The sequence below is a fragment of the Bos indicus x Bos taurus genome, chromosome 23 (genome assembly GCF_003369695.1).
Source record: "Bos indicus x Bos taurus breed Angus x Brahman F1 hybrid chromosome 23, Bos_hybrid_MaternalHap_v2.0, whole genome shotgun sequence".
Classification (NCBI taxonomy): Eukaryota; Metazoa; Chordata; class Mammalia; order Artiodactyla; family Bovidae; genus Bos; species Bos indicus x Bos taurus.
The window spans coordinates 17,432,464-17,445,254 of NC_040098.1; the positions used below are offsets into that span (position 1 = coordinate 17,432,464).

Genomic DNA, 12,791 nt, shown 5'->3' on the forward strand with positions numbered 1-12,791 from the left:
GAGTTTCAGCTTCAGCATCAGTCCTTCCAATGAATATTCAGGACTGATTTCCTTTAGGATGGACTGGTTGGATCTCCTTGCAGTCCAAGGGACTCTCAAGAGTCTTCTCCAGCACCACAGTTGGCCACATTTTACCCCATAACCAGTAAGTTACAAAGTATAGCCCAGATTCTAAAACTAGACTGCATTTGTTCAGTTCCAGCACCACTGTTTATTAGCTGTGCAACTTTGTGCAAATCACTTAACCTCATTCAGTTTCCTCATCTGTAAAGGGAAGAAAATAACACCTACCTCATATGTGTTACAAAGTAACATAATGCACTTAAAGTTACCTGGCAGCTGTGCCTGGCACATACGAAATATCTCAGCAAAAGTAGTGCATGTATGCATGCTCAGTCGCATCCATCTCTTTATAACCCTATGGACTGTGGCCCACCTGACTCCTCTGTCCATGGGACTTCCCAGGTAAGAATACTGCTGCTGATGTGGGTTGCCATTTCCTGCTCCAGGGGATCTTCCTGACTCAGGGATCAAACCTGTGTCTCTTGCATTGACAGACAGATTCTTTACCACTGTGCCACCTGGGAAGCTGGCAAAAATAGTACTAAAAGGTTTAAATAGAATAAACATCAGTCATGTGCTCCCACATTCCCCCTTCCCGTCCCCAGTCCTGTCATTTTGTTCTTTCTACTATTTACTTCCTTATTTCTAATTAAGATGCTTAATCAACTGTGTTTTGATTCATCATTTTTTTTTTAAAGTATCTTTACAGAGACTATAGTAATGTAGGATTCAGCTTTTACCTCTTCCCTATTCACTTACACCTCACCAATCTTCCTGTAGTTATTCTACAATTTTTGGTTAAATCATTTGTCAGATTTTACATTATAATTGTTAATACTGATAAGTTGTGTGATAAATCTTTCTTCTACAATTTTGTTTTCCTGTGGTTAATAATTAACCTTTTCTTTTTTTTTATGTACTTGGTTTTCTGTGTATATAATACTTTTTGTCCTAAATGCTGCTGTAGGTCTGCCTAGCAGTAGCTATTAGTGCTTGGATCCATCTGATGATCTTCTTCCCTGAAGCCCTCCTTCCACAGCCTCTGTCCTCTCGCACCAATGAGGACAGGGCACAACTCTTACCCTAACACTCGCCCTGACCATGCTCCTCGTGTTTGCTGGATCTTGTATCCTTCTCTTTCTTCATTTACTCTCTCACGTTGCATGCCTCAGCAGATTCCTGAGGAAAGGTGCCTGGATGTTAAATTTTCCATGTCTGAAAATACATTGCTTGTATCCCTATGCTTGATGGATGGTTTGGGTATAGAATTATAGGTTAGAAATAACTTCACATCTAAATGTTGAACACATTATTTTACTAACTTGTAGCACCTATTGAGAAATTAACACCTGATTCCTATTCCTTTGTAATTTTATTACTTCTGGAAACTGTTGTGGTCATCTCATTAATTCCCAGTGTTCTGGAATTTCTCTGTGATATTCCTTGGTGTGTGAATCTTTCTTCATTCATTTTGTTATGTGTGTTTTCAACAGGCTCTTTGAAGATTCATATCCTACAGTTCTGGGAATTTTTTCTGGTTTTTCCTTAGATAATTTTCTCTTCTTGGATTTTCTGTTCTTCGAGCTAGTCCTACTGTTAGCTCATTGTTGGCCCTCTTGGACTGATTTTTTTCTTAATTAATTTGCTGTTTTCTGCACTGTCTCCCCTTCCCTGAGTTCCTTTTTCTGCTTCTCTGTTTTGGTGTTTCTCTCTTTGATGTTTGATTCTTTCCTTAAACGTTTATTGGCCCTTGGGTGACTGTTCAAGAATGAGTCACTAGGAAGCTCAGTGGATACCTGGTGGGCAGGTTGGAGCTTCCTGACAGATGAGCCTCGCAGTGAGGAGATCAGGCCCCTATCAGTCTTTTTTTCTTGAGACTCCGAAAATGTCATTGTGTAAAGCTGGCATTTCCATGAGGATTCATCACTGGAGAAACTAAAATCTACGGCAGTGGGTATACATTGCTGATGTTCATGAGATGGAGGAAGAGATCAAGGGTCCTGTAGTTTAATATGTAGACCTTCAGCCTAATACCTTGTTTTCCGGCCTGTGCCTCATCACCACCAACCCAAGTTGAACATAACTACTCTCAGGCAGGGACTGTCTGCATGTCTTTAATTCCCCCTTTTCACACAACTGTCTTTAGATAGTTTAAGGGGTTCAATTCCAACATAGAAGATAGCTGTTAAGAAACTGAACCATTTGATTGATGTGAGCACATTGTTTTGACCTAATGCTATGCATGTTCACTTCAGGAACCCTTATTCTGAAAGCATAAAAGAAATGTTAGCAACGTTTGGAACTGCTACTTATAAGGTGGGATTAAAAGTTCATCCCAATGAAGAGGATCCCCGTGTGCCCATAATGTGTTGGAGTAGTTGTGCATATACCATCCAAAGCATAGGTAAGAGATTTAGAATTGTGTCTTTAAATCTAAAGCATACATTGACATGAGTTGTGTGCAGATTTAAATGTGTATTTAAATGAGATATTTAAAGTGGGCAACAGTCTTAAGCAATAATATAAAAACTTTGAAGCAGGAAGTGTAGTATACTGACAAAATATTAGATTGACAGTTTATAAATTAACCACAGCCACAAGAGCACTCATTTTAGTGGTGGTTATAGCTTCTAGTCAGTCAGAGTAATGTGTTTTCACTTTTACTTCTCATGCACAGTTAATTCTTGTGAAATGACTTAAAGATTTCAAAACCTGACAATATTATGCTTTCGGCAGAAAGAATGTTTTTTTACTTTTTTTAAAACTTGAAATATACAAAGCATGAAATTTATCATCTTTACTATTTTTAACCACAGAAAGAATTTTAAGTGATGAAGATAAACCATTGTTTGGTCCTTTGCCTTGTAGACTGGTAAGTTATTACTCGATCCATGGAATGGGAAAGTAGAAATTAGGTGGTTCTGCTCTTTTTAATCCAAAAAACCTGTAATGGTTATTTAAGCATAGATTTATTCCTTTTGTAGTAAAACCCATTTTCTATAACAATATTGAAGCAGTAATGTTTGTAATTTAATTTTTCATGATTTTTCATTTAAATAGACTTCATCTCTTTTGGTTAAACATGTAAAAAGATGGGGGAAAAATCTAAAAACAAAGTGCTTGTTCTTAAATTTTTAGTTCTATAGTTGGAAATACTGAACAGAACATATCCTCTACCACATTTGACTACCTGTTGTAAGCAATGTGTAAATAAATACAAATTAATGTCAGAACAGAGTAATTTAATGCCTGGAAGAGTGAAGGAATATTCAGCTAAAGCTTGCTCATTTTTACTGTGCAGCTAGTATCAGCTTCATTTACTACATACTGTTCAAACTTACAGTTGTAAAAATGCATGTAATTTTATTCATGTAACATCACCTGAGGAGCTTTTAAAAATGCCTAGGCCCTACCTCAGGTCAGTTAAATCAGAGTGTCTGAAGATGGGCCCCAGGCATTAATATTTTTTAAAAGCTTTGCCCAAGGCCACGATTGAGAACCACTGATATAAGAGCGATCTTTGGAGTTTTTAAAAATACAGACACCTGGGTCACTTTGACTTATTAAGTTGGAATATTTAGGAGTACGCCCTGGTATTAAAACTGCCCTGAATTGTATTCTTATAGTAAATCAGTAGAATAGCAGTTACTGTAGTCTTAGCTATGATATGTGATGGGTAGGATGTGACTAGCAGTGTTGACTGTGACACTTTTTTGCTGTAGTAAATAAAGAGTTGATAAATATGCTGATAAGGCTGTCACAAATGTATAGAATAGAGTTTCTTTTATCTGGTTTTTAAGGCAGTTCTTCCATTTTCTAGATTCTATATACTTCATACTACCTCTTTGGCAGCCTATTTCTCTGCTAATATGATTGTGTGTAATCTGTTTATATTGATTGTTATACCAGTCAGCCTTGCATCCCTGAAATAATCCCAACTTGGTCATGTAGAGAAGGGGTCCCCAACCTCCAGCTGCGAACTGTACCGGTCCTGTCAGGAACTGGGCAGCAGAGCAGGAGGTGAATACAGGCAAGCGAGTGAGGCTTCATCTGCTGCTTGCCGTCACTTGCATTACCACTGGAACCATCCATCCCCACCCTCACCCTGCCACCCCTGTCTGTGGAAAAATTGTCCACAAAACTTACCCCTGGTGCCAAAAAGGCTGGCAACCACTGATGTAGAGTAGCCTTTTTATATAACATTATATTTGATTTGCTTATATTTTATCTAAGTTTATTTTTCTATGAGAAATTTCTAAGAGAAATTTAACTTTTTGAAGTATATAGTATATAGCCATTAGGGACAAACTTCTATTTTTTTGACTTCCACTTTTTATCTTCATTGACCTTTGTCTCCTATATCAGATGATAAGGGACCTTCATAAGGTGGTTTATCTTTCCCCCAACCTATTGATTTCTGTGACATTCCTGGTTTTCTCCCTATCTTGCTGGCAGCTTCTTCTCCATCTGCTTTCCCTCCTTTGTCCTATATTATTTTAAACCCCCAGAGTTTGGCCCATGACTCAGTCATGATATTCTTCCCTGCTCAGCCCTGTGACTCTGATTTGAGTTACTTCCAAATGATTCCCACCTGTGTATCTCCAAGCCTGATCTGTTACCATATTGCCTGCTTTATTTTTCTCACCTGGATCTCCTAAAGGCACCTCAGATTGAACAATCCAGCTTAATTTTGCTTCCTGTATTCAGTGTCTAGTTAATGCCACCACTGTCCATCCAGGTGACCGGGCCAGAATCCTGGAGGTGCTTTAGGATGCACCATTTGGTCTGGATGTTCATCTCCGGTTGATCAGCAGAGATTGTTGAATTCCTCTCCTGCAAATTTGAATTTCCCTCTCCTGAAATTTGTCCTATTTCTTCTATTCAGTTTATCTGGTTCAGCCCTGTATCTTTTCATGCCTATATTATTATGATCATAACCATAATAATAAGATTATTATGATCATAACCATAATAATAAGATTATTATAATCATAATGATAAGATTAGTATAATATACCGATATTAATATATGTATAATTATATATTTTATATTATAATTGTAATTATAATTTTGTTATATTTATAATTATATAATATAATGTTGTTAATATTAATTTAATTATTATTAATATTATAATTATATAATGATGATAATAAGATTCTCTACCCTGAATCTCACTTTCTCCTAATGTACCATCAGAGGGGTTCTCCAAAAAGTAACCCCAATCATACATCTTAAATGTTATTTCTCCATTATCACTCACTTCCTGCCAGTCTCCACATCCATTGTCCAGGATTGCAGAATCATTACTGGTCCCCAGATGCTAGTTCCAGGCTTTTGCCTCTGCTCAAGTGCCAAAGCAGACAGCTCCTCTTTAAGAAGCTCTTCAAGCTTTGTCTTCCCTGGGAAATTTCTGAGCCATGAATGGGATATCGCTCATCTGGGATCCTGCCTCCTTTAGTTGTCCCCACCCCCCTTTTCTTTCCCTTCCCACCCTCAAGGCTGTGAGCTCCTTGACAGAAGCAGTTGGGAGGGTTGAGTTTTCATTTTAAGATCTTCAAAACCAAAACTAGCATATGGTAGGTCCTCAATATCTATTGAACCAAACAACATTATAGAAAATTTAGAAAATAGAGAAGTAGGAAGAAAACTTAAGTCAGTCACCCATTTGTCTTTTTTCATTACCATATTTATACTTTTATTATAATAGATATTTACATGTAGTTTTGTTCCTACTATATTCTTCACTTTAAAGTTTTCTTTAAAACTATATATTGTTGCTACATAGTCCCTATAACAGGTTTTGATGTTTACTGACACCCTGATTTTATACAGCCATCTTCCATGAAGTTTCCCCAGTATTGGGAGTATTTCCCATATTTTAGTGTATTTCTTTAGACTAAATACAAAGAAATACTGCTTCACATTCCTGAGAGTCTCTGTTGTTTACTGTCTGTCTTGATGCGTGTATCCTTGTTAACTTTTCCATACAGAACTAGCAGCATGGTGATAGGAGATAACTTTGTTTTATTCAGCGTACAATTAGATATTTTCTATTCCATTCATTTCACGTTAGAGACATGTTGGTAAAGGTGTCATAAGATTCAGTACCTGGAGAAGGAAATGGCAACCCACTCCGGTACCCTTGCTTGGGAAATCCCATGGGGAGTCTAGTGTGCAACGGTCCATGGAGTACAACAGGGCCAGACACGGCTTAGCGACTAACAGCAGCAAATGGCAGTTCTAGCCAGTGTGTGAGAACAAAGACTTGTAAGGAATCGGGGGTTGGGGCTGAAACCAACATCCTATTGTTTACAGATGTGAATGTCTATTTAGAAAAACCAAAATAAACTGCAAGCAAATATTTAAACTAAAAAAAAAAAAAAAGATTCAGTACCATACCATCTAGAGATTTCATTGTGCTTCCAACTTTACTTCAATTAGCTATGCTTTGAACGAGCATTCCTAGAAGAGAACGACTTCATATGCTGGCTTCTTTGTTAACTGTGTCAGTCTCTATTTCAGGATGACTGTCTCAGGTCACTAACAAGATTTGCTGGAGCACATTGGACAGTGGTGTCACTTTCAGTGGTGCAAGGACACTTTTGTAAACTTTTTGCATGTGAGTATTAATAGATGTACCATATGTGTTAGGGTAATTTCTCATCTTCTGTAATTTTGTTTTTAGTAATGAAACTTTCCTCCACTATGAAAAAATATTTTGGTAATACTGTTTGTCTTATATGCAAGTTCTAGCTATGAATTCATTTATAGCTTGCAAAAAATAAATTCAAGTTAGGTTATATGCATGTTAAAAATAATTTAATACTTACATTGATATAAAAATATGATCTCGTATTTTTCTTTAAATATCAGCATTGGTGCCTGGTGACAACCACAGAGACCTTCCATGCATATTAGATATCGACATGTTTCATTTATTGGTGGGTATTTTATCATTTGTGTTTGAAATTCTCTCTGTCATACTCTGTAGCTTTATCTTAGACTTGAGTAATGTAGAGGCAGACAAGAGGAATTATCATCTATTGTTCTTTAACTACTTCTGAGTATAATTCTTTTCTGAAGATACTTAAAAAAAAAAAGGTTAAGAAATCTAGTTGAGAGACTTGACCTGGGTGTCTAATCCAGTCTCTTTCATTTTTGCCTTGTGGCTGAGGTCAGTACTGTAACCTCTCTATGCTTTTTACAATAAAGAAGTAAAAATAACACTGGTAATGTAAGGGCTACTGCCAGCCCATATAGTGGTTTGGGGCAGATACAGCCTTTTGGTTCCACTACTTAGTAACAGACAGTCCCTTTGTGTGATTTAGGGCAAGTCTTGTCTTCTGAGCAAGTGCAGTCTGGTGCTAGATCAGCACTGGCCAAGCAGTGCATGGCTGAAGTTTAGCCCCACCTCAACCAGGCTCCCTTTCACAGGACACTGAGTATACCACCACACACAGCAGCCCCAATGCTGCTCCCTTAATCACTTTTGGGCATCAGATTCTATGCCTTTAAGTTAGTTAATACCTACCTGATATGATTGTGTCAAAACTCAGTGGGATAATCAATGCAGAGCTCTTAGAGCAATGTGTCCCTAGTAAATATTAGCCATTGTTATTGTTCCCATTTCTCCTTTGAGAACTACCACCACTGACACCATCATACAGGCAGCAGGAGACTCACAATGGAGCTAGCATTTAGTGGGCACCTGCCTGCTTTCACATTCATCTTCATTTAGTCTTTACATCCTTACTACTAAGGTTTTTAATCCTAAGGTATTAAAAACACATATATTATCTCCAGTTTACCAGCAGGGAAACTAAGACTCAGAAGAATTATATAAAAGGCTCATAATAGAATCTGGGATTCATACTTGGATCTTTGTGGGTCAAAAATTCATGCTTTTTCTGCTGCTTACTACCTAGAAAGATTTCAAGCTTTATTTCTGTTATTATTAACAATAAATGTAAATAGGGGAATCACTGGATAAATGAGATAAAAATGTTCTAAATAATTGTCTTTAGTCAGTCCTAGTGGAATTTCTAACACATGTACCCTTTAAGAACAACAGATTTCTTAAGAGGAGGAACTGAGATCCTTAACAGAAGGATCGCATTAAGAAAGTGCAAATGTGTTCCACAGTGAAAGGAAAGGTGCTGTGTCTGACCCTGTGTTTGCTGTCCAGGTGGGCTTGGTCCTTGCCTTCCCTTCACTGCAGTGTCAGGACTTTTCAGGGATCAGCCTGGGCACTGGGGACCTTCACATTTTCCATCTGGTTACCATGGCACACATCGTTCAGATCTTACTTACCTCGTGTACAGGTAACTCCTTTTTGTCAGATTCTTAAACAAAATAATTGAGTTTTCTCAGCTTAAAAAAGACACAGTACTGAATGAAAAGGTGCTTGGATGAGAATAATACATAAATTTATAATAAGGCTACTTGTCACAGTAAACAGTGAAATAAACAATAAAAATCTGTTTATCCTCATGTGAAAATTTTTGAAACCATTTCCCTTCTGTTAAAAATCCCTTAGTGATGTGAATGTTTTTACTTATATTTTTTTATTTCACATGTTTAGTAATATTTGAGTACTACAGACTATATATTTAGCAGATTTTACTCACCACTTGCTGCCCGGCACCCTGGGGCACATTCACGTCCTCTGCCTAAGAGGTTCCTTGTTACGATAGTAAACTGTGCTCCAGCCTGAGGGATGAAAGTTCTGTGTGTTTCATGGGAGCATTTTCATATTACATGTGACTGGGTGAATATATTTGAGTGCTTAAATGATGTGGTCAGCAATCCACTTAGTAGGCAAATGCAGGGTACTAGTATTGCCTTGTCTTTCAGAAAAGAGTGGCATGGATCAAGAAAATGCTGCTGGCAAAGAAGAAGAACTAGCAGTTCTTGCTTTGTGTAAAATGATTCAGCAGTATACAGGAAGGTGAGGTCATACATTCTCTTTATATGATAGGTAGTTCCCCAAATATTAGGAGGCGATAGCATGAAAAAGGAACTCATTTGGGGCTTCCATGGTGGCTCAGTGGATAGGAATCTGCCTGCCAATGCAGGGCACACAGGTTCGATCCCTGGTCTGGGAGGATTCCACAGGCTGTAGAGCAGCTAAGCCCCTGCGCCACAACGACTGAAGCCTGCGCACCTAGAGCCTGGGCTCCACAACAAGAGAAGTCGCCGCAGCGAGAAGCCCATGCACCACAATTGGGGGGTAGCCCCCACTCACCACAACCAGAGGGAGCCTACGTGCAGCAGGGAAGACCCAGCACAGCCAAAAATAGAGAACTATCGCAATGTGTACATGTCAGAAAAAGAGGGGGGCAAATGGAATTTGTTTGTTAAATAAAGGAAATTGCTATCTGTTGATATATTAAAAAAGAAGATGGGGGATCTGCAGGACTCCCGAACTTTAATATACTAACATGATTGGGAATCTCTGCAAGAAGGGTAATATACAGTGCTTCCCACACATTTTTAAGATAATGTCCAGGGCTGGTAGAAGTTCTCAGAACTCATATGTTATTGAGGCCGTTGTGATTTAATTACAACAGTTTCACTTGGCTTTCCAATAGTAGATCTCAGGAACCATACTGTTTGTTCTTTAACTAAATTATCCTATTTCTGAGAATCCATATTAACAAAATAATCCACATATAGAAAAACCTGTAGACATTGATATTATTTATATTAGAGTTTAAAGCAGTCTAAGAGTTTGCTTACAGGGGAGTAATTCAGTGTAGGTTATGATAGGTATTACCCAGAGTATTAAAACTCTGATAAAAATTGTGGTTTATGGTATTCTGAAAAATGTGGGGGTTTTTTATGTTAATTTTAAATTTCATGTTACGCTTATAACTGTGTTAGACTGATTAGTATGAAAGTAGTTTGCCAGAAGAATACTCGCTAATATAAAAGTTACAGGATAATGGATAGTGTTTTTATTTTCCAGATTTTCTCTTTATGTAGCTATATTACTTTTATAAATTTTAATAACAGTGTGGAAGGTATATCACCAGTTATACTTGATATCCTGTAATAGTCAGGGCTACCCACACCTTTGACACCAATCTGCTATCACTTCCAAATAGCAGTTGTCTGTTTTCACACTGTGCTGTAACTAGAATGAATCATTTTTAAATTAAGTTTCCCACTTATCATTTTTCTCTTTTTTAGTGCCTTGAAAGAAATGCCATCTGGTTGGCATCTGTGGAGGAATGTCAAAGCTGGAATCATGCCTTTTCTGAGGTGTTCTGCTTTGTTTTTCCATTACTTAAATGGAGTTCCTTCCCCACCTGAAATTCAAGGTAATTTCTTTTTTCTTTTTTTGATAATTTCTAATTTATTTCAAAATGTAGGAAATGTGTGTTGTCTTTCACTCCAGCAATTTCAGAATTAAAATGCATTGCAAAAATTAAAACTTACTAAACTTTAGATCGTAGCTAGTTGAGTGGTGATGTACAAAATTATAGAATTAAATGCATATTTATGTAAGTATCTGATTTTATTTGGATCTCAGTAATGTACTGATTTTTTACATGTATAAAAATATAGTTTTGCTGTCGGATGTTAAAATGTTCAAGTATATATTATTTATAAAATGGGTTCTTCAGATTTTAAAAAGGGAAAACAAATTCAACTGGTTTTTACACGAGACATGTGGCATTGAGGTTCAAAATACTCATAATTGCACGTATATCTCATTTTAATATAGGAGTTAATTTGCTGTTTCACAGTTGTTCACTGTGTTCTGCTTCAGTTCATTTCTTGAAAGTAGTGTAAAGGTAGACTTAGAGTATCTATCGTAGTGCCTGGCCCAGAGCATGGGGTACCTGCATGTATTGTCACTCTCTACCAGTGTGTTGAATAGCGTCTCCATCTATCTAGTTGTCCAGGCACCATTGAGAACGGTTTAGACTTCCTAATCATTTGCAGTGATGATTAAGTGAATGTTTAAATCCATCTCTCAGTGATAAAGTTGTCTTATATTTCTGTACTGCTCTATACTTTTCTGGAGCTCCCCATATGTTATTTTTGTTATTTAATGTTCACAAATAACCCCATAAAGTGTATCACACAGGACAGGTGTCCCATTTTGCATATGGTAATACTGAAACATCAAGAAATTGTGGCCAGTTTAGTAAAGGAGTCGCCTGACTCTATGGATTCCTTCCTGTGCCATCTTATTTACTTCCAGGTTATGTACCTGGCCAAATTGAACTCTTCCGTCTTGTGCTTTTTTTTTGTTTGTTTTAAACTCTGCTGTTGCTTACTCTAATATAGAATCTGCTCTTAATTGTTATATCTGTATCTCTTTCCTTCTCTATTTGCAGCTTCTGGAACAAGCCATTTTGAACATCTATGTAACTATCTTTCCCTGCCAAACAACCTTCTTTGTCTTTTTCAAGAAAATAAGGAGATAATGAAATTACTGATTGAAAGGTAATGATGATACAATTTTCTTCTTTATGTTACAATAAATATATATATATATATTTGGAAACACATATTTTACCAAATTCTCAGATAGTGAGCCTGGCAAAATTCAATCCTTGTGATTCATTAGGCCTTCTTAGTTAAGGGTTTACCTTTGTGACAAGATTTTTGCCAGGCCCAGTGAATAGCATAAGTAGATTTGCCTGGACAGAGAATAGTAGTGGAGATGTTTATTTCCTCGTACATTTAGTTCTAGCCCTTCAAAAGTAAAAATGTTTTATTTTTTCCTCCATTTACATTAAAGTTGGTGTCATAACATCGAAGTTAAAAGATACCTGGAAGGTGAAAGAGACGCTATAAGGTAGGTTGCTGCTGCTGCTGCCACTGCTAAGTCGCTTCAGTCGTGTCCGACTCTGTGCAACCCCATAGACGGCAGCCCACCAGGCTCTGCCTTCCTTGGGATTCTCCAGGCAAGAACACTGGAGTGGGTTGCCATTTCCTTCTCCAATGCATGAAAGTGAAAAGTGAAAGTGAAGTCGCTCAGTTGTGTCCGACTCTTAGCGACCCCATGGACTGCAGCCTACCAAGCCCCTCTGCCCATGATATTTTCCAGGCAAGAGTACTGGAGTGGGTTGCCATTGCCTTCTCCATAAGGTAGATTAAAGATTGTCAAACCTCTTGGTTGCGGGCAGGAGGTAGGGAGGAAGCAGGATACAAGTGTATAGTACTGTCTGTTGTCCTGATAATTTTTATGCTGAGTTCTTTAAGTAAAATGTGAATCCTAAGGCCTGGTGTTATAAGAGTGCATTTTAAATTTCTTGCTATAGCTTCTTGCTGCTGTAGTAGCAGCTAGTTTTCCTTTATTTGACTAAGTCAAGAGTTACTTTGTTATCGTTAAACAATATGTCCTCCTATTAACTGAGTTTTTGTGTGGTTTTTGTTTTGTTTTGTTTCTAGTTATCCAAGAGAATCTAACAAATTAATAGACCTTCCAGAGGATTACAGCAGCCTCATTAATCAAGCATCTAATTTCTCGTAAGTTTTGATATTAGCTTATTGAGCGTTTCCTGCCACTGTAAATACTTGTTCTCTACACAGAATGTGAAAGATTTTGCTGTTCTCTTCAGTTTGGGTAGAGAAATTGTAACATCAGAAGGACTTTACACTATTTAACTCATAAAAGAATGATCCCACCATCTTACAGAATAAAATAGGAGAAACAGGATGCTGAGGAACAAGTTTGATTCATTACAGTTTATCTAAACCATTTGCA

At 37.4% G+C, this 12,791-nt stretch overlaps 1 protein-coding gene across 6 annotated transcripts in view; it reads left to right on the top strand.

Annotated features, from left to right (window-relative positions):
- The window catches only part of UBR2 (ubiquitin protein ligase E3 component n-recognin 2), a 108,406-nt gene that overhangs the window by 88,673 nt on the left and 6,942 nt on the right, over positions 1 to 12,791 (top strand). For 4 of the 6 annotated variants that reach the window (XM_027525095.1, XM_027525096.1, XM_027525094.1 and 1 more), the window contains 10 exons: positions 2,319 to 2,467; positions 2,880 to 2,935; positions 6,590 to 6,686; positions 6,941 to 7,008; positions 8,253 to 8,388; positions 8,921 to 9,014; positions 10,259 to 10,389; positions 11,416 to 11,524; positions 11,823 to 11,879; positions 12,476 to 12,553. In XM_027525095.1, the coding sequence (XP_027380896.1) occupies positions 2,319 to 2,467; positions 2,880 to 2,935; positions 6,590 to 6,686; positions 6,941 to 7,008; positions 8,253 to 8,388; positions 8,921 to 9,014; positions 10,259 to 10,389; positions 11,416 to 11,524; positions 11,823 to 11,879; positions 12,476 to 12,553 (975 nt within the window). Of the gene's footprint in view, positions 1 to 2,318; positions 2,468 to 2,879; positions 2,936 to 6,589; positions 6,687 to 6,940; positions 7,009 to 8,252; positions 8,389 to 8,920; positions 9,015 to 10,258; positions 10,390 to 11,415; positions 11,525 to 11,822; positions 11,880 to 12,475; positions 12,554 to 12,791 lie in introns of those variants that run through there. The other 2 variants (XM_027525098.1, XM_027525099.1) reach the window with 2 other exon arrangements.